Raw genomic sequence first — 22,077 nt, 5'->3', positions numbered from 1 at the left:
GTGGAAGAAGTCTGCCGTATAGATGTAGCCCTAGATGGGTCTAACCCAAGAGCTGGGTATCTGAATGCGTCAAAATTTTGGACAAGTTTGAATCTATCCCTTCTGACTTCTGCTCATCTCCAGTTCTGCCATTTCAGTTAACAGTGTTAAGATTCTTTGGTATTTTTTTAAAGTCTAGCTGGTTACCATTGGATGTTTTATAATTATACTGGCAGGTGTCATATTAATACTATTTTAAAACTATGTTAGATTTCTTTTCAGTTGCAAGTGAAAATGATAATGACAAAAAGGACTCACATTAATATAATGTAGGCTTGACTTCAAGAAAATATTTAAACTCATGCTTAAATCTACACGCTTAAAAGGTTTCCAAAACAGGCACGGATTTAAGGAGATGCTCAAGTGCTTTTCGGATGTAGGGCCCAAGAATCAGTTTCAGGCACTGAGTAATGGTCTCAGTTTCATTGGGGGAAATACATTGCTCTATCTGGGTTGATAAAGCTGTGCTCATCCTTGATGCTTCCCATATGGAAAAAGAAGATAGGTTGAGAGCAATCCATCACATCTTTCTCTTTCCATTTGAGTATTAGGGAAATATATTACCGTATTGGTCGTAATTGCTGGTTGCATTATGGTTTGTCAGGAAGTATTGTCCAACTAGTAATTTTCAGTAGAATTTACAGCAGTGTAGGTTAAAAAGTGTAGAAAATGTCAGCTTGGCGAACCAGCAGAAGTTGGTAGCTTAAAGGACAAAGTCATCTAATCAAAGTGTAGGGGATTAAAGGGCCAACTTGTGCTATTTAGATGCTAGCCTGTCTACAAAGTGGTATGGAGGTGTCCCACCTCTGGGGAACTTTGGAGAGAAATGCAATCCCTCCCTGAGGGGCAGGGTTTGCGAGACTGCAGCTTAAATATATCACATAATATATCTAGCACTCTGCAAGTCATGGGGCACAAAGGCATATTCCTTATACACTTTCTTTTCCTAGAGTATTTAGGGGGAACAATCCTCATCCTTTCTCAAGTGCAGAGACTGTGGGTCTACTAACTGTATGGTTTGTGCAAATGAAAGGGGGTTGTTGAGGAAGACAATTTCCCCCAGCATGTGCACACACAGGCTGGCTACAGTGTGACTTGATGTTTGGAAATACTTTAGGATGATTTGTTAAACTTTAGGGATATCTAATAAAGGTGGTGTCTTGAACATGTTTTACTGTATTTTAAAATAAAGATTACAGGCCAAGGAACTGACAGAAGACACAATGCATGAAATCCTGGTTCCACTGAAATCAACAAGATCTTTGCCATAGACTGCAATAGGGCCATAATTTCACAACATACAGCTATGTGAATAGAGCAGATTACTTTGAATACAATTCTGAGAGCAAGCAGCTGGTCTTTGTGGATGATATCAGTACTGCCCTCATGCTGATGGACAATATTGGGGGAATAAGAGCAGCTTGTATGATTCTCTGAACTCTTTTCAAATTCTGATTTGCAGCTCAGTTCAGACAGATGAAAAGGGGCTCTTTGGGAGCTCTGACAATGAATCAGCTAATGAAGAGACAGCTGGAACACCAATCTAGTGCACCCCATAATATCAGCACTTGGGATACTGGTAAGTTATTCTACTCTGTTCTTTATTCCCATTCCCATAAACCAGTTAGTGTCTCTTCTGTGGTGATAAATTGTGAGTATACGTGAGCCATTGCTATTCTTCTGTTGGAGAAAAATTAACCAAGCTCAGGTCTACAGTGTAATTATACCAGATTCTCTGCTGGTGTGAATCAGCATAGCTCCACTGTAGTGGGATGTCATTCCTTTGAAATAATGGCCATTACTATTTTGTATTTAGGTAAGTGACATTCTAGCCCTTCGGGGGTCAAATTGAGTGTTAGTTCTGACTTCAGCAGGGCCAGGATTTCACCCATGGTGTTTGTGAATCATATTTATGAAGAAAAATGTTTGAAATCTTATCAAGACATCAGATATTTAAACCTTATGCCATGGAGACTCTTATTTCCCCATAGGCAGAGGTTTGGGAGTCTTTTGCCAGCCCATGCAGAACTCATGGGGTTTTTGCTCAATAATTCATGCCTGGATTTTCATGTTTCTCATTAAGAGCGAAATGCAAAGCAGACAATGAAAACTGAATTAAGTACAGAATGTCCCCACTAACGACCTGAAAAAGTGCTAACTTCTTTTCATTCTTTTCTTCTTCTGTGAAATCTTTTAGAATTCATTGAAGTTGTCACAGAATGATGAATTCAGGCATGTTTCACTTTGACGTAATAGATAATGCTTTCTAGTATTTCACTAGTAAACCAGGAGGTGACAGGAAGAGGAGAAAGAACTGTAAAGCATTTACACAGGATGTAACACTTTGATGAACAGTCCCACTGACAAGTTAGTGGGGAGATTGGTCTCAGAAATTGTGCTTAATTCACTTTTAATCTGTAAGAGCCATCAGTCCCATTCCATTTATGGCTTTTCTTGTAACATCGATATTCAAAGTGAAGTGGATTGTCAGTTTCTCTTCCTTTCCTTCCCCACATCATCAAGCATAGAATTTGTCATTGGGAGCGGGTCCATGATACATTTACTTGATATATCAGAAGGCTATCTCATACAGAAATTTCACTTAGCATTTAGCATAACTTATACAGTAACTCTTGTTTCCCATTAAGTATTTCAGAACTATATACAGGTTGTACCTCCCTGTTCCAGCACCCTCAGTACCTGACTGGTGCTGGACCAGGGGAGGTCAAAGCTGCAGCCCAGGGCTCCACTGTTCCCACAGTGGCCCAGGACTCCACTGCTGTCTGGAGCTCTACTCTCTCCCTGATGGAAGCACCACTCTCTCCCTGGTGGCTTTGCTGCTGCTGGGGGCTTTGTGCTCCCGCTGCCCTCCGGGAACTCCGCTACTGCCTACAGCTCTGCACTCCTTCCTGCAGCTCCAGAGTTTCTGATTAGAAAAATTTTAAAATCTAGTCAAATCAACACTTAGGGGGCTCCGTGCTCCTCCCGGCGGCTCTGTGCTCTCCCCCAGCATCCTCACTAAGGCTTGGGGGGCTATGCGCTCTCCTCCAGTGGCCATGTTCCATTCCTCCTGGCAGCTCTGCTGCCCCCAAGACTCTGTTCTGGCCGTGCTCCTGACCCCAGTCCCATGGCTTATCACCTGAGGATGCCAGACTAGGTGGTGTAGCCGGACCAGGGAAGTCCAGATTATGGATTTTCAATCTGTAGTTTATTGTTTATCTCTTAGGTGAGCTATTCAATCTATTTTCCAAGTGGGCAACTCAATATTCTAATCATTATATCTTTGAGGAGCTCCATCTTTAATGTTCTTGTTGGGAATCCACTAGCATTCTTTTTAACATCTGTCATATGTCTCTCCAAAAGACATTACTTCCAGAAACTTCCTCCAGTGGGTTGAGACCTCAACTAAAATGTTCAAGGGAATTTTTGCAATACCTAACTTCAGACCCTTTTGTGGCTGCTTTATATTTTCAACATCAGCCCAGCTAATATGGGTACCATGCCTCTCTTTATTCATCCCTCATTTGAAACTGCTCTTTCCCAAACTCTTTCTCAGGAAAAATGAACTGATTGTATGTCTATCCTATGCCAGCATACACATGTCCATGATCTAATGATCTCTCAATTTCCCTAAGCATTACTGTTAACTCTTTCTCTGTCTCTTTACATATTCTATTTCTTGCTGAAACCTTACAATTAGCCCTATATTTCTTATCAAATGACTTTGAACTTTCCTAAAAGGCCTCCTTTGATATTGTTATATCTGTTTCTTGCTTCTATTGACCTTTTACCTTCTTTTCTTCTCTTCTTTTTATGCTCACAGATTTAACACTCTGTTTTCCAGCTGGTGTTTGTGCGTGTGTGGTGGTGGTGTTTTAACTGTTTGAGTGAATTTGTGGTGATGGTGACAGGCAGTGCATTAACAGTGCCACAGACTGAAGTCCTCTATTTATCCACAGAACAGATACAGCATGGGAAGCGGCCGTGCAATGTCTCAGTTTGTCTAAACCCTGACCTGGAGGGACCACCACTCAGAATAAGAGGTTAGTTCATTGTCCATGTCCATTCAAACTTGGTCTCTCTGCTGAGACCACCAATAAGGATACCAGTTAGTACCCATTGTGATGGTGGCCTTGTGTTCCGTTCAACGAGAGTGACATCACCAGTTCATTTCACACAGGATATGAATAGTTGATGGATGGTAATGACTTCCTGTCAGTAACTAGCTTGTCTGGACTTAACTGATGACTTGGAAGTGAAAAAATTTGTGCCCATTCCCTGGGCCACCAAGTCCCAGCTATTCGAACATTCATTCCCGACATCCATACTGCGCAGCCTCCCTTACAACTTTTAATGGAAGTACGAACTAGCCTTTCTTTAGCTCGAACCACATTCTTTCTCACTGTTCACCACAAGATCAGCACAAATGTTCTTATTATTAGCAGCTGAGCCTTATTCCCAGTTATGTAGCCATATGACAACATCCAGCATTTGTATGCTATATTGTAGCTGTAGCTAGAGATGATAAAAGAGTAGGTAAAGTGAATTTCTTTATGAAGCAAAGACTAGCTAGACATACTCAAACTCTTATTTCTTGCATTCTAGATGGTTTCTCATATCACTGAAAAGTTCTCAAGACTTTCTAACATGTCTGCTGCACCCAGTGCAATCTCAAAGGGACCATTACTCATATAATGGAGTCCCTAAAGTTTAAGGACTCCGAATGGGATAGGTTCTTCATTTGTGTAGAAAAGAATTGTTTCCTTCCAAACTCAGCAGAAGAATTGTTCAAAACTCTTCTGTTTTCATTAAAGCAGTACTCGGGACCATCCCTAGCAGTCTAGAATCCTATATTATGGGATTTCATATGGATCATTTGGTCTGAGCTTGCCTTTGCACTATTGCAGCTATTGGGAGTGTATCAATAGCAGCTCCATTTATACCAAATTTAATCAGACAATCTATCTCTTGTTTCTTTAATCTTTGATGAGGATTACAGTAAGATAGTTTCAACATTAGCTGTGAATTCTGTTTGTGAGGCCTTCAGATTGCTGGTTGTTTTCTTGCTGATTTCTTCAGTCATCCTTCAACCCTTCCATATCCGCAAGAGGTAAACTGAAAGAAAAAAGACATCGATACTCTTCCAAACTCTAACCAAAAAATGAGCTCCATCCATGTGCAACTTCAAAATGAGATCCGATTTAGCATGGGCCATCCATGTGTGACCATATCTGTAATCTGAGTTTCACTGATTTCATTGAGTTTTGCTCTTTTCAGTGGGGCTTCTTTAAGTTGGGTGGAAGAAAGAAAAGGTGCTTTTCCACAGAATGCCTCTCATTTGTGGCATCAAAATGAGACATTTCTTGATAGTAGATTGTGCAGATCTGTAACCTTCTCTCTTCTTTCTTACCCGAGAAAGGAGATAATTAACAGCGTTGACGTCAAAATATCATCATTTGTTGTATTAACACTTCACTGAAATGAATGGGGCAGTTCACCTCTCTGTGCTATTGTTTCAGAGGTTTTTTTCACAACTGTAACAACTAGAGAAATACCTTTAAAAATTAAAAAAATAAAAAGAAAGAAAGCTGAGATTCTGGGGAACAAAATGGCTGACTCAGAGATGGTCTGTGCTAACACCATATATTGGATCAAACCAAGTCCCATCTACCAGGACACTCTATTCAGTACTTGTCTTATGAGCCTACCAGTGCCTTCAACCCTGCCTGTTAAACACATAATTCATTCCTATCTCCCATAATTTGGGCACAGAACAGGTGCCTCCTGGACAAGGGATAGCCACATGCGACTACACTATTTGTATGCCTTGTTTTATGCTTTTGCACCCTCCTGACGCTGCTCCTTGCTTGCGGCATGACGCAGGCTTCTGTCGTTCCCTGGACATGCTGCTCTGCTCCTTCTGCCCCCCCTTTTGGGCCGGCGGCTAAACTTCTGTAGCCAGTACATTGCCAGTGGCCTTGCGTGGCTTCCGTCGCCCCTACATGAAGCGATGGAGTGTTCACCGCCATCCCCCCCGCTCCCATTGGATAAGAATTGGACAGCTCAACAGTGAAGTTTAATTTGTTTCATTTACTTCCTTAGGATCTCAATTTTTAAAATAATTCCTGACCTTTAAGCCTAAGTAACTGGAGTAATCTGACACAACCAAACAATATGTTGGCTCTTTCTCCAGAGAGACACATTTTTATTTACATACACATTTTTTTCTTCACCGATGTCTATTCCAGATTTCCATTTAACATTCTTCTTTTCTTTTAATGGCTTCAAGGTGCCACCAAATCCAGCTTGCTATCAGCACCCAGTATAGTCAGTATGTTTGTACCAGCACCAGAAGAATTTACCGATGATCAACCTACTATGATGACTGACAAGTAAGGCAGTTTCTGTTACTTTCAAATGATTTGGTAGTTAAAAACCACTGATCTTAAAAACATATTTGGATGGGTCCTGATTAAACGAAAGAACATTTTCAATTTTTCTGTAGGAAGGGAAAATTTTCGGAAGTGTGCTGTGAATATACTAGCACATGATTATGTGTTTGCAAAGTGGTGGCTTTGGGTATTATTAGTAGTACTGTTTTATTATTTGAGTGTTGACATTGTGCTCAGTACTGTACACTGTAAAAGATGATTCTCTTCTCACTTATCCCTGGTGCAAATCAAAAGTAATTCTATTAAAGGCAAAGCAGTTACACCAGTGTAAATCCGGTACAAATGAGATCAGACCCCATGGTACCTGTTGCATGGAATTCCTCTAGTTTTAAAGGAAGAAGAAAAGGGTAATGACTGTATGCACGGAAAAAAAGATATCTTACTTTAAAGGGGCTTTTTTAATAATACAGAGATAGGTCTGAACTGGGACTTGCTTTCCAAACCTTTGGATATGAATTCATCACAGTGGTTTTGGATCTTAGGCTGTGTCCAGACTCCATGCCTCCGTCGACGGAGGCATGTAGATTAGCCAGATCGGAAGAGGGAAATGAAGCCGCGATTAAAATAATCGCGGCTTCATTTAAATTTAAATGGCTGCCCCGATCTGCCGATCAGCTGTTTGTCGGCAGATCGGGAGAGTCTGGACGCGATGCCCCGACAAAGAAGCCTTTCTTCATCGACACAGGTAAACCTGGTTTCACGAGGCTTACCTGTGTCGATGAAGAAAGGCTTCTTTGTCGGGGCATCGCGTCCAGACTCTCCCGATCTGCCGACAAACAGCTGATCGGCAGATCGGGGCAGCCATTTAAATTTAAATGAAGCCGCGATTATTTTAATCGCGGCTTCATTTCCCTCTTCCGATCTGGCTAATCTACATGCCTCCGTCGACGGAGGCATGGAGTCTGGACACAGCCTTAGTCAGGACCATTTTCTGAAGGAGTATCTTTTCTAGATATGATTTGGAAAATGTCCATGCTGACAGAAATCTTGGGAGAAAACCTGGTGTCAGGAAGTTTGTGAGAACCATTGCCACCTGTGTGGACAGTGAGATGGGAGAAGGCATGCAGGACATGTCTACACAGCAGGGCAAAAGTTGAATTAAGCTACACAATTTCAGCTATGTCAATTGCGTAGCTGAAGTCAAAATAGCTTAATTTGGCTTTTGGCTCTGTGTACACAGCAGGAAGTTGAAGGAAGAGCACTCTTCCTTTGACTTCCCTTACTCCTTGTGCAGTGAGGGTTACTGAAGTCAGAGTAAGAAGTCCTCCAGCTTGCCATTATTTTGAAATAATGGGTTGCTGTGTAGACACACTCTTTGTTATTTCAGAATAACGTCATTTATTCTGAAATAATGCTTCTATGTAGACATAGCCTCAGGCGCTAGAGATTCTATAGCAATGGTCAGGAAGTTCACTAAGGCTACATCTAGACTACAGTCTTCTAGCGCAAGAAGCTTTTTTTGGAAAAGATCTTCTGAAAAAACTTCTTGCACAAGAGAGCATCCACACTGCAAAAGTGCATCCAAAAAGCTTTGTGCTTTTTCGAAAGATAGCGTCCAGACTTACTGGACGCTATCTCGCATTTGAGCTGTGATTACTGTGGATGGAGTGGCCACCAGGGCACATGTGCTTTTTCCTCTTCCCTCTTCTTCCGAAAATACTCCCTCTTCCCCATCCACACACGCCTTTTTGCAAAAGAGCTCTTTCACAAAAAGGCATCTTCCTCGTAGAATGAGGATTACCAATTGCACAAAAAGCCCTCAGTTCTTTCGATTTATTTATTTTTTATAAATTTTATACATTTGTGAAATGCCTCCTCTTCTAAAATTATTGCCCATCCCTGGTTTATAGCATAGTAGTGAACTAGATGGCTAACAGCCACCCATTGATTCAGTGGCAGAGCTGGAACTAGAACACAAGAGTTGTGGCTTTCAGGCCTGTCCTCTAGCCACTGAACAGAATGCCAAGATGCTTACTAGAGAAGGGGAAGGTTGTTGTGTGCATCATCAGTGGAACTGGAAATTACATTGTGTAAAGGCTGAGCATCCCAAGAAGTGGGCATATTTCATGCCTCTTCTTTGGCCTTTTCCCAAAAGCTTTGGCATCAGATGCCAAACCAGATGAGATTGGTTTTCATAACCTTGCTTGCATCTGCTCCTGCTGTTTGGAGGCAAAGAGAAGAAAATTGCCTGTAGAATCCCATTAAGTTACAATATCACAATCTGTTAGAGTCATTAGCAACTGGTTGATCAAATTAACCAAGTCTCCCTACTGGACTGAGATGTGCCAGTTTCCCAGGTTTTGGAACCCTGCCTTATCTCTCTTGTAGCTGACATCTCCCTTCTGATTAGAGATTACAAAACTATTTCAGAACTTTCAGAGTTCTCTTTGAGCATTGCAGGGCAGCAGTTCTGCAGCAAAACTGGTTTGGAACAGAAAGAGACGTCTTTAAAAATAAAGGGAATCTTCCTTGGCCTCCTCACCACATAAAAATCCTATCATGTCCTCTTTCCAGCCTGTAACAACAATTGGAATCTGATCTCATCAGTGTATTGCTTTATTGCTGCTTGATCCAAGGCACAGACTGGAGGTACTGCCCACCTGCCAGAAATCACCATTCTCTGTCAATGTAGCTCGCGAAAAGAGCTTTGTATCCAGGGTTTAAAGCATAGTAATCTATTTTCTTAGCCATAAAAAGTTCAATGTAATTTGGTGTCTCCTAATTAATTGAACGAATAATATTAGTTTTTAATAACTCTCGTTACAGATGCCATGATTGTGGGGCTGTCCTCGAAGAGTATGATGAAGAAACACTGGGTCTGGCCATAGTTGTTCTCTCCACATTTATTCACCTTAGCCCAGATTTGGCCGCTCCGTTATTGCTGGACATCATGCAGTCTGTGGGAAGGTAACTTTTGGAACTCTCTCTCTCTTTTTCTCTCTCTCTTTCTCTTTTATGATGGAAGGAAGTTTTTTGTGCCTTCAAATTGTGATGAATTCCCCAGGAGAACTGAAAAGGTTGTCTTGATGGCATATGGTAGACTATGTTTGAAGCAGCTGGGTCTTGACACTAGTGAGCGGGGATGGTGCTCTGTGCATCAGTCTAGTACACCATGTCCTGTGCAGTGGTTTTGGGGATTTGAGGTGGTATCCCTTTTTTTGTGGTTATTACTGTATTGCTGAAATATGGTATCCTACAATGAAGGTGAAGTTGAACATGATAGATTCCACTAGATCCAGTCATGCTTAGTTCAGAGTCAAGAGCCTTCATGACATACACTCATCTGGCATAACAGAGGCTTTAAAATGTTAAAAGTAAACACCACCACCCTGCAGATGTATACTCAGAAGTGTAGGTGATCCAGGCCATAGAGTCGATATTTACACTCTCTATCTATACGCACACACTGCGTGCAAGTGGAGGAGCTGATTGGGAAGGCTGGCAGTGGCACATAAGATACATGTAGCTACTTGCTGCAGTGAAAAGCAAGCTGCGTTCACACTGCATTGTGTAGCTACATACATGAGGCAGTAAAAGGCTCTGGCAGGGGATACAATGAAGAAAGGCTAAGGCAGCGGAAAGCTGCTGGGGGCTTTTCCTGACAGAGGGAACTGCCTGTAACGGCCCAGGGCATAGGGGGCCTGGCCAAGCAGTCACAGCTAGGCTGGAGTCCATATATTGAGCCGGAGTCAGAGAAATCAGGGTTCAGTTAGCAGGAGTCAGGGTCAGAGTCAGGCCAGGGTGAAAGACTGCAGATCAGAGGTATGGCTGGAACTGGGAGGTAGGAACATAGACGCCAACTTTAGGAGTTGCAGGAGGATACTTGATCCCTACATTGCCTCAGGCCCTGCCCTCTCTCCACCTTTCCCCCAAGCTTGTACTCCTGTCTCACCTCTTCCAGCTCCCATTCCATCTCCACTCATTGTACCCCCTCTTGCAGCGAGCCCCACTCTCACTCCTCCTAGTGCCTCCTGGTCACTGCTGAACAACTGATTCACAGAGAGTGGGTGGTACTGGGAAGGAGGTGGAGGAGCTGATGAGGGAGGCTGTCAGTGGATGCCATGTGGTCTAGGGACCAGGTGCTCTGGTCAGCTAAGGTCATGTCATGCTGCAAAGCCATTTTCAGAGATGACCATAGGAGATTTCTCCATGTACAGAGAACTGTGCTGGCAGAAAGCTGGTGGAGATGGCTCCTGTGCCAACTGCTTTCACAACTCAGAGCATAAGATGGAAGGAGAGCATTTGTCAGGGGCATTCCAGGAGTGGTGTCTAGGCAGGGAGAGTTGTGGTGACAGTGAAGCAGAGCTCTCTTATACTTGCTTCTCCACTGGCATAAGACCCCTTAACTTAAAATTACTCCCCTAGGGTATGTCTACACTACCACCCTAGTTCGAACTAGGGTGGTTAATGTAGGCAACCGAAGTTGCAATTGAAGCCCGAGATTTGAATTTCCCGGGCTTCATTTGCATCTTGCCGGGCACCGCCATTTTTAAAGCCCCGCTAGTTCGGACTCCGTGCCCGCGGCTACACGCGGCACGGACTAGGTAGTTCGGATTAGGCTTCCTATACTGAACTACCGGTACTCCTTGTGTACCGGTAGTTCGGAATAGGAAGCCTAATCCGAACTACCTAGTCCGTGCCGCGTGTAGCCGCGAGCACGGAGTCCGAACTAGCGAGGCTTTAAAAATGGCGGCGCCCGGCAAGATGCAAATGAAGCCCGGGAAATTCAAATCCCGGGCTTCATTTGCAACTTCTAGGGTGGTAGTGTAGACATACCCCTACAGTTGTAATTTATGCAGGGGATTGGTGGTCAAGGATTCTGAAACTGCAACTGGTTCCCTGCAGCCTTCTCTCTCCACTATGTCTAAACTCCACTTGAAGATAGTGGAGAATCAAGTCCTCCATTTCCATTAACGCTGAGGCTGCAGTTCCCCACTGTCAGTGTTAATGAACTCCGGAGGAGGTAGAGTTTCCAATCTAGACTGATGCCATTCATCCTACTTGTTACTCATAAATACTGCACTAACAGGGCCAGTAAGAAGCCATGAACAATTAAGCTCCCGAAGATTAGTTATCAAACCATGGGGGGGATGTAGTACATTTTCCTGACTGAAGTGGAAATACTGCATCCGCAGTGAGACACAGCTGAGTCCATAAGTGAAGTAGATGGTATACAACGTGGGGTATTCCAGTATGATTAACTTACTTTATCATTTCCTAGCATACAGTCCAGGTCACCACCTTTTTTACTAAGCTGGGTACAGTTATAGACCTGCAAAGGAATTCATCATCATCATCAACAACAACAACCATGGACTCAGTGCCCGTTGGTGTCCAATGTCTCCCTCACTATTTCCTTCCATCTTTCCCTGTCCAGTGCAGAGTGGCTTAGTTTCTGTAGACTAGCTCTGCACCAATCTGCTATATCATCTATCCATTCTCTGTGGGGTCTACCTCTCCTATTCGGACCATCCATTATGCCGAAAATCAGTCTTAACTTTTCGCTTGTTTTTCATTTTGCAGATATGCCCAAATAGCTATAACTTTTGTTGTATAACCTTCTGCAGTAGGTTCTCTTTTGGCTGTATCTTCCTATATAATTCCTTGTTGGTAACCTTCTGCATCCATCCTATTCTCAGGATCTTTCTATAACAACTCCTCTCAAACGTCAGTATCTGTAGAGAATTAACAAGTATAGTGCTTTGGCCGCGTGATAGGGCATCCCAAGGACAAAACCAAGAAAAGCTGCAGACCTTGGAGGACGATCCGAGAGTCAGCGAGAACGCACGTAATCAAGAGTCCTGAGCCAACAATAACAACATCTGCCCGAGTCAACGACCTTCGAGAATGTTGTGTTGGGACTGTGAAAAAGCAGTTTGTGAAAAGTAGGATGTGGACTTTTAGGAAGTTGAGAGGGTATAAAGATAGTTGTAATCTTGCAATAAAATAATTTCGTGCTTGCACCAGCCGGAGCCCGTGCCTTCATAAACCACAAGTATCCTTCTCTTTGAATCTTCGTTCCTAAGCTAATCGCTTTACTTTTCCAGATCTTATCCATTGCCTTCAAACTCACTCTTGCTTTCGCTATTCTAGTTGTTATTTCCTTCCTACAGATCTAGATCATATGTCATGTTGCTCCCCAAATACATGAACGTCTCTGTTTTTTAGTTCGATCCCATCTACACTGATCTTCCTTCCTATTTCCTTGTCTCCAAATACCATTGTCTTTGTTTTATCGATATTCATAATCAGTCCATACCTCTTCCCTTCCTCATTTAGCACTTGCACCATTCTCGCTAACTTCTCTTCATCTTCCTCGATGATAACTATATCATCCGCGAACCTCAAGTTGTTAATTCTCATCACGGTCACCAATATTCCTTCTATCTTTTCCTTGATCTTGTCCATCACTCTCTCTAGGTGTGTGATGAAAATATTCAATGATATCGGATCTTCTTGTCTTGTACCTCTACTTGTTCTAAACCAACTTCCCAACTCTCTGCATGTTCTCACTGCTGCCTACGCATTATTGTTGATATCCTTCAACAACCATGTCAGTCTGGTATCCACTCTGTAAGACTCCAACACGATGCAAGTCACTTTCTGATCTATATTGTCAAATGCCTTCTGAAAATCAGTGAAGCAATTGTAGATGTTCTTGTTCTTTGCTGAGCTTTCTCCGCCATCAATCTTAGTGCCAATATCTGCTGTATGGTACTTCTATCTTTCCTGAATCCTGCTTGCTCATCTGCTAGATGGTCTTCTATCTGCAATTTCAGTCTCTCCATCAGGATCATCATCAGCACCTTGCCTAGACGGCTCGTTAGGGTAATCGTTCTGTAGTTCTTACACTCCATGTAGAAAAAAGCACACTCTTCCCCTAAAAGTAAATATGAGCTTGAATATATTCAGGTGGCTTCAGTATACTTGCTCTAACATTTATATTAAGCTTTCTCTCTTTTTCTGAAGCTATTTTTGTGCATCAGATGTTACACTGCCCCATTATAACCAGTCTGTTAACAAAGATATTTATGCATTTTACTCCTTAGCAACAATAGTGTTATCTGATGTTTAGAACAGAGCACTTGGAGTCAGGAGACCCATGTTCTAGGGTAAAATTTTCAAAGCATTTAAGTGACTTAAGGCCATATTGTCAAAGATATTCGGGAATTTAAATAGGCAGATAAATGCCTACTGGGATTTTCAAAAGCACCTACAGGCCTAATTCCTATTGATTTCTGTCAGCATATAGGTTCTTCACCATCCCTGCAAATTTCTGTTCTCCAAATTGCCCAGGGTGAGTAATTGTTCTTGATGTATGAATACAAGATGCTTTTATTATCATTATGATGATAAGGGAGGACAAGTAGAAATTTTCTGAGCTGGCAAATATTTATGACAATATTACAAGTCTGGCTTTGACTTTTACCCTTTACAAAAATGTATTTAGGAATCCCTTGCACATCTGATCACAGGGTCTCCTGTGACCTTTAAGGCATATTACCCAAAAGTTCTATGTACCAAATTGTACTGGTACGTTTATTGGCTTGATTAAAAATATAATGAACAGTGCTTTTGTTTGACTTGCTGATTTCTGCTTTTTATTCTAGGTTGGCATCAAGTACCTGTTTTTCTAATCAAGCAGAAAGGTACAGTAACACCCCCCCCAAAAAAAAATATTTTTAGATATACAAAGGGTCAAATCATGTCCTGTTTAATATGGGTACAATTTCTTGTGTTTTATAGTGACAGACCTGAACCAAAAAGTCCAGTTCCAAACCTTCCCCAAATTTGGAAAAATTCAAACCTGGATCGGGGTGAAATTCAGACTTCCTTAAAGTCAATGACAAAACTCTCATTGACTTTATTAATCCTAAATTTTACTCTTGTAGCTCATTTCCATGGCTCATTATATGGGTAGTTTTCCAATTTTGCTGGTGAATAAATTTTGTAGCCACGGGAAGGGGTTCCACCTGTGTGCTTTAACTAAGTCAGTCATCCATAACTCTGGAGAACACCTACCACTGATATCCCATCATGCAAATAGACTGCTGTCCTTCTCTAGGGACATCACATGGATGGGCTGCATTTATTTTTGGAAATTATAAAAATGTTGTGTGGCTTAATTCATTAATGTTTGGAAAGTGCTTTAAAATCTTTGGCTGAAAGATGCTAGAGAGGAGTAAATTAATTAGCTGCCTGGAAGCCAGCAGCCATGTATAAGAAGTTCTCCAGGAAGCTGATTCTGCACCCCAGAATCAGAGAATTTTGCAATTGACTTCAGTGATAGCTGGATTGGCTTCAGATTTGAAGACGCAATGGCAAAAACAGTCTTGGCACTATATAGAGACTCAGGAAAAAGTAAACTGTTTAAGCCAGAATCAAGCTATGGCACTTCAGCATTTGCGAAACTTAAACTATGTGAGTAGTCCTGCTGGAGTCATGAAAGTTAAGCCTATGCTCACATGCTTTGCTGGATCAGGACTTTTTTGTAGAGCTCTCAGAAGGACTCAGAAGGCCTGGGTTCTAGTCTCAACTCTGCCACTAGTCTGTTGGGTGATCTTAACAAGTCACTACCTCATGCCTCAGTTTCCCTATCTGTAAAATGAGGATAATAATACTGGCCCCTTTTGTTGTATTCATAACTTAATTTGTCTTTATCTGTTACCAGGAAGAATATGGTCATCTTTACTTTCTCCATTTGGGAAATATTTTTCATCCATTAGGAAATTTCTCCCTCTTTTTTTTTTCTTTCATTTCAGCATGATGATCCCTGGTAATGCTGCCGGTGTGGCTAAGCAATTCCTCCGTTGCATTTTCCATCAGCTGGCTCCCAATGGTATATTTCCACAGCTCTTCCAGAGCAATATCAAAGGTAATGTGCAATGCCTCAGTGCTTTTCTGCCACCATCTGTCATCTCCACACCCACGCTTACTAAAAAAATGTTGCTTTGATTTTCAGATGGAAGTTTTTTACGGACCCTGGCTACATCTCTTATGGACTTCAGTGAGCTGAGCTCCATAGCTGCACTGAGCCAACTACTAGAGGTATGTTTACAATAAGGCTGATTGTATTGGGTTCTACCAAGTATATTTTTCTGTATTCCGCACACTAAGAGCTCGATCCTACACCATTAAAGGCAATACAAATTTTTGCATCGACTTACATGGAAGCACAATCAAACCACAATTTCCTCCTCCATATTCAGTCAGAGTTTTGCTGTCACTTCTGCCAGCTATTGGGGCCTCCCTTCTCCTTGGTGCTGTACTCCATACCATCCCCCGGCACTATCCCCATTTCTGAGCATGGTTCTTCTTATAGTTAAATTCTTATAGATAAATTCATGGAGGTTAAGTCCATCAATGGCTATTAGTCAGTATGGGTAAGGAATGGTGTCCGCCTCTGTTTGTCAGAGGGTGGAGATGGATGGCAGGAGAGAGATCGCTTGATCATTACCTGTTCAGTTCACTCCCTCTGGGGCACCTGGCATTGGCCACTATCGGCAGACAGGATTCTGGGCTGGATGGACCTTTGGTCTGACCCAGTATGGCCATTCTTATGTTCTTAATCCTGTTGCTGCCTTTAAAATCACTGCTCCTCTGTATGTAATGGCAATTCCTTCTCCGCAGTCCTCTTCTGTGGAATCTCTGGAGGTTAAAGCCTAGTCTCTCTACTCATCCTGCTTCTCCTCCCAACTTAGCTTGTCCCTATCTGACTTCCAGGCCTGCCAACTCACTCCAGGTCTCATTTCCAGGCCTGCCAATGGGCTGGAGGGAAAAGGGGGAAATTGCCTGGTGGCCTCTGGGGGCCCTGGCTGCTGCTGTGGTAGCTCTGCCTGCTCTGGGGAAAGCAAAATGTCTCTTGATTTAAAGATGTTTTTGATATGCCCAATGCAGGTTCCGGGGCAAGTTTACTGGGTCCCAGAACCTGCATAGGACATATCAAAAGCTTCTTTGAACCAAGAGATGCTGCTGCAGTTTTTCCTCATCAGGCAGGTTTGATCCTAGGAAGGGAGGGGAAGTATGGTGCAGCTGCTCTGAGGCTGCTCCAAGAAGTAGGAGTCAGGGCTAGGCTGGCCCAGACCTCTTCTGGCAGGGGGATGGGTAGTCAAGTCACTGTTCGACTAGTTGCTTCTCCCCTCCCCCCACGTTGCTGTCTCTGTATCAGAGGCACCAAGTGGAGGGAGCAGGAGCTGGTGCTGGCGGGAGCTGTCTTAAAAGCAGGTTCCCCCCAGCACTGTCTCTGGGGGCAGGGCATAGGGGAGGCAGAGGGACAGTATGGGAAATGGTGTGAGCGGGGTCCGAAGCAATCCCCGCTCATACGGGATCCTGACTGCTGTACCTCTGCCTTTGAAATATACAAGAACCATCCAAAGGGAGAGGCACAGCAGTTGGGACTCCACATGAGGGGGTCCGCTTCGGTTCCTGCTCGTGCAGGTTCCCCACTGTGCCTCTTCCTTTGAAATGTGCAAGAGCTGTGGGTGGCTCTTGTACATTTCAAAGGCACAGGCACAGTGGGAAAGCGAGCACCCCGCTTACTGACTAATCGAATAGTTGATGGAAATTCCACCAACTACTCGATTAGTTCATTAATAGAAATTTAACATCCCTAGTCTGGGACTCAGAATTGATGTTGCTGGGTCTGCTCCTTTCTACAGTGCTAGTTGCCTATACATATCTTTCAGCACTTCTCGGAAGATGGGATTGCTTCTTTTCCTTTCAGTAGCTCTCCTATAAGCAGAGATTTTGGTAGAACATTAGCAGTGCTTACATCTTTTCAGGCCAGCCACTAGAGACTAAAACAATTTCAGTATGTTCAACACTTGAACAAGTCTGGCCTTCCTTCCAATATAGTAAAATGATAGCTATGTGAACAAGACAATTTGTCACGCACAGTCTGCTAGGCCAGAGAAGTGCCGGTGGCTGGTTTCTAATGGACATGTCTTTCAGTTGCCTATTGTGGGAATATTTTCTGCTTTATCTTTTTCTTATCACTATCACTGTGGATGGTCAGTGTCATACCATGTCAGCTGTAGATGCTGCAGAAAAGCAATGTACTTCAAATTATTTGTGGAAGAAGATGAAAATTGCATTGTCCACTTGATTTGGCTATTGTAAATGTGTTTTAAAATACTGTTTAGATGGTCTTTTTCTGAGGGCTATTTTGTTTTCAAGTTCCACATTGTGTTTTCTAGGGATTAAACAACAAAAAAAACTTGCCCGCTGGGGGCGCAATGCTACGTTGTTTGGAAAACATTGCTACATTTATGGAAGCTTTGCCAATGGATTCTCCTAGTAACCTCTGGACCACTATTAGTAACCAGTTTCAGACTTTCTTTACCAAACTGCCTTTTGTTTTGCCACTTAAGGTATGATGTATGTAATGCTGTTTTTTATTTATAAGGGTAATTTTAACTGATTAGCCCATGTGGACTCTGGTACCACTGGCCAAGGCATGTGCAAATAGTTTGAAAACTGTTGGAGTGGGAGTTGGAGATGCAGAACATAATTTGTAATATTTTATTGTACATGACCTAACATTTCCAGAAGATCAGATTGCGCTGAGTGCCTGATCCATCCCTTTGGCTATACCCTCCATTCAATAGCCACCAAAACTATGTCTGGGGAATATTTTTTCTCTTCCTCCTGTTAGATTAGCATAATAAATAAGTGATAATTAACATTCTTGGCAATAAAAAGTCCATTCAATTTTTCCTCCTTAATAAGAACTATATAAAAGAAGGAAATAGATCTTAGTCCCTACATACCATCTACCATATCAAATCATGAATACTGTGGTAGATGGCCAATAGGGAGTTCTAAGATCAATTTTATTTATTTATGTTATGTTGCTTTAAAAAATAAACAAGATGCAAGACCTCAATGCTTCTTTGCTGGTGCAGAGATTTACATTGTGACAGAAACCAGCCAGTGAGCTAGGCTGTGGAGAGGAAGATCCCAGAGGGATTTACATAGAACAGATGGGAGTTTTATTATCTTTCCTGCAGAACTTCTTGTACAATGGGGAAAACTCCCTCCCAGGGACTCCCCTAGAGCTGTTGTGGTGATTCTGAGGCACTAATCTGCCGTGGAGCAGAGTAGTGATATTAGGGCAAGACCAGCTACAGAAGCATGGGTCACTGGGCTCCTGTTAATTCCCCAGGAAAATATTTCCACACTAACCAAATTCTGTTAGGCTAGAAAAGTTGGGGATTTTCTGTTTTACAGAGGATAATTATAGCACCCTTGACAGGGTGATTTGGAGTGAATGCTGCAAGCCAAGATTTACTGAGATTTCCTCCTCTCAACCCTTCTCCTGTGGGTTTTACTATGGGAGGGGACAGTGCAGCCCGTGATATTTTATTGGCAGCCTCTGGTTAAAGATAATGTAGCAAAATGATTGTTTCCTGACTTCATCTATTGTGTTTACATCTGTCACCACTAAGAACTTGATGTGTGCAGAGGAAGACACTTTTCTCTTTCCACAGTGTTCTTTAGACTCCAGTTTAAGAATAATGATTTGCCTGTTGAAGATATCTACCACTAGTGCCACCAGGGTAAGGTCCAGAAATACCCAATTGTGCTCCAACAGTTATCCAGTCTTCACGGTGCTACACATTTGTTCCTTATTCTCAAGTTAGAAAAGTATTATATGTGAGCATGCAATCTAGTATTGTGTAGGGAAAAACAGATGCTTCAGACTTGGATACATGAATGTGTGGGTGTGAATGTATATGGTCCTAAAGAGTTGATGCTTTTCTAAAACAACAATTGAAATTATAAACTTTCCCAGAACCTGATCCTGCAGCTCTCTCACTGGTGCAAGATCAGTGGGAGAATAGCCTTTGTAAGCAGTACCAGTTCTGATATCAAGAAAACACTGAGACTCTGCTATTTCTTCACTTTCCATTTGTTTTATAAACATGAAGACATAGGCCAGAACAACTGTTTGTCTGAAATGGGCTAAACCACAGCAACACAGCCCCCAAGTTAAAAATAAAGATTCTGTCCCATTAAAGCTTTACAGAATTGGAATGATATTTATTTTGTTGAATGGCTCATTTATTGATTTCCCTAAAATCATATTTCATTGCAGAGTCTTCTTGAGCCATTTTCAAAATTACTAAGCTTTGTCATTCAGAATGCTGTCTTCACGCTGGCCTACCTGGTGGAACTGTGTGGCTTATGCTACCGAGCCTTCACTAAGGTAATAATGAGTTCATGTTTTTCCTTGGGGACAACTGAAAGCATGAAGAAAAATTATGGGTTACCTCAAATAGGAAATGTATAGGTAAAAAGCTAAAATCAATGTCAAGTCACAGTCATGTCAGCACCTTTAATATAAATTGACAAATCCATAATTAGATTGATGCAGTGCCTATCAATAACATTTACTTTCATATTTCGGATACAGGCACAAATAAAGAGAAATTGCTGTAGAAGTCGTGAGGATAGGATCACATAGGATACACCTTTTATGCCTTTGAAAATTCACTTCTCTATTGTTCATATCTGGTATTAAAAATGTGTGAGAAAATGTGAATCCTGTCACACATCCTGTAGCACGTGTGTTCAACCACACATCTCTGGCAGTCAAAAAACTTGGATCTTTCCTATGGTTAGTGTCATGTCTTGAGACCAAAGCTCATAGGGAAGCAGTATGGACTGACCGAGCAGAAGACAAGCAGTGTGGACTGACATAGCAGAGGACTGGGTCTCAAGAGACCTGGGGTACATTTTCAGTTCTACTCCTGTTTGACTTTGTATGAGTCACTCAACCTTTCTGTGCTTCAGTTACTACCCATGTAAAAAGGAGATGATAGGTATCCACCTTCGAAAAGCTCTTTGAGATACTTGGATGAAAGTCATTCTAGATGTACAAGTAATAATAATTAGTCAAATACATTTTTATTAGTTATTGACAAGAGGGTACACAACACAAACAACAGCAGAAAACAGACAAAAGTTTTAGCAGAAATCCATAAAGTACATCAAATCAGTTGTTAAACCAATAAACACAAGCCTTATCCAGCCTTAAAGTAGACTATTTCCCAACTTAGTCGTTATTATCACAACAATAATCAATATGAGAGAGATTGTTTCTTTCACAAGAAACTACATGCTTCATCAATTCAATATTTCACATGTACACCAGAGACCACATTACCATTTATCAGCATAAAGCTACCTATTGAAAGGGAATGCAGCAGCCACAATAAAGGTAACATCAATGCCACAGAGCAGTTTAATGATAAAAAACAAGAAATCATTGTCAGCTGAAGTGACAGGGAAATTCCAGATAGTTGGAATGACATTGACATCTAGGTGAATCCTTGCAAAAAGTTGCTATCTCTGTTAACAAATGGACTGTATCTTGGTTTTATGTCTCATGTAAAAGATAAAATTTATGAAGGAGGAGATTCTATATGTGGGAAATCCTGCCCAGCCATTAGAAATATTTACTCCAAGACCGCTGTATATGCTGTAAAGAACAGAAGGATGGATCTGCCTTAGCATTCCTGTGTGACCTTAGTCAAGTCACTTACAATCTTTGTGCCTCGTTGTGACAGGGTGCAACTCACAACTGCCTCCTGCTGTCATGGGGATTAACTCTGGACCATGACATCCTCTTCAAGATGCAGACCTATGGCTATACCACACTCTGGGGGAATGTACTGCAATTTGAGGGTCCAGCCACTTCCTGAGCCCAGGGACTCTGTAGATGGCAGCCATGTTCCCTCCAGGCTCTTAGTCTACTTCCCTGGGCCACTTCCTCACAACCCCAGCATAATCTTCCATTTTCTCAGGGTCTCAGCATGCCAGCAGTCAGCCAGGAGCTAGCTGGCTCTCATGTCCCCGATCCTGCCCAGAACTACTCCGTCCAAGGTGCTAGCTTTCCTTATCCTTCAAGCCATGTCTCCCTCCTCAAGGTCTAGGGAGCAACTGAACCTGCCTGCTCCACAGCTATTCTTATAGGCACCTGTCAGGCTCTGATTAGCATCTCTTGTAGCCCTTTCCTATTGGCTTCTTTTTGCCCAGCCTCCCTAGGGCTCCATTAACCCTTTACATGCCAGTGTGGAGTGGCACCACATCACACTTGCTTTTCCTGTCTTTACAATGGAAACAATTATACTTCTGTACCACACAGAGATGTTCTGAGGCTGAATTCTAAATATTAGACTGTGTAACTAGATTTACAGATGCACTCAAACCTCCATTCTCTGAATGTTCCTAATCCAGGAACCTTCCCTCCTCTGGCAGGCAGAGGAAGAAGTGGCTCTGTATACGTCTGCTCCCCTTCCTCACTGCTGGAGAAATTGCAGTGCAGTGATGTGCTTCTCCTGAGCATAGGCATGTGCAGCACATTTCATTAGGGTGTGCACCCGAAGAATTTTTTAAAAATGTATTTTGACCCCTGTTAACCACGTCCCTGACCCCCATTGGCCACACCCCAACTCCCATTGGCCACACCTCTAGAGGTAACACACTTGGGGCAAGATGGACACATGACCAGAAATAAAAGGTGTCATGTGACACCCCTCTAAGGACTTTTCCCACCATCCTCCTACCAATAGGAATTAGTTTG

At 42.4% G+C, this 22,077-nt stretch overlaps 1 protein-coding gene and 1 long non-coding RNA gene across 17 annotated transcripts in view; one reads left to right on the top strand and one right to left on the bottom strand.

Annotated features, from left to right (window-relative positions):
* The window catches only part of UNC79 (unc-79 subunit of NALCN channel complex), a 170,733-nt gene that overhangs the window by 107,909 nt on the left and 40,747 nt on the right, over nucleotides 1-22,077 (top strand). For all 15 annotated transcript variants that reach the window (XM_075926674.1, XM_075926676.1, XM_075926675.1 and 12 more), the window contains 10 exons: nucleotides 1,502-1,618; nucleotides 3,999-4,082; nucleotides 6,329-6,431; nucleotides 9,258-9,398; nucleotides 14,102-14,140; nucleotides 15,254-15,366; nucleotides 15,454-15,539; nucleotides 17,687-17,860; nucleotides 18,980-19,048; nucleotides 19,588-19,698. In XM_075926674.1, the coding sequence (XP_075782789.1) occupies nucleotides 1,502-1,618; nucleotides 3,999-4,082; nucleotides 6,329-6,431; nucleotides 9,258-9,398; nucleotides 14,102-14,140; nucleotides 15,254-15,366; nucleotides 15,454-15,539; nucleotides 17,687-17,860; nucleotides 18,980-19,048; nucleotides 19,588-19,698 (1,037 nt within the window). The remainder of the gene's footprint in view (nucleotides 1-1,501; nucleotides 1,619-3,998; nucleotides 4,083-6,328; nucleotides 6,432-9,257; nucleotides 9,399-14,101; nucleotides 14,141-15,253; nucleotides 15,367-15,453; nucleotides 15,540-17,686; nucleotides 17,861-18,979; nucleotides 19,049-19,587; nucleotides 19,699-22,077) is intronic.
* Nucleotides 19,600-22,077, bottom strand: part of LOC112547521 (uncharacterized) — a 52,558-nt gene continuing 50,080 nt past the window's right edge. For both annotated transcript variants that reach the window (XR_003091289.2, XR_012903321.1), the window contains one exon: nucleotides 19,600-19,732. This is a non-coding gene — a long non-coding RNA (uncharacterized LOC112547521). The remainder of the gene's footprint in view (nucleotides 19,733-22,077) is intronic.

The sequence above is a fragment of the Pelodiscus sinensis genome, chromosome 4, assembly GCF_049634645.1.
Source record: "Pelodiscus sinensis isolate JC-2024 chromosome 4, ASM4963464v1, whole genome shotgun sequence".
NCBI classification, from domain to species: Eukaryota; Metazoa; Chordata; order Testudines; family Trionychidae; genus Pelodiscus; species Pelodiscus sinensis.
The sequence above is the reverse complement of the archived record's forward strand: the minus strand, read 5'-3'. Positions and strand labels throughout refer to the sequence as shown.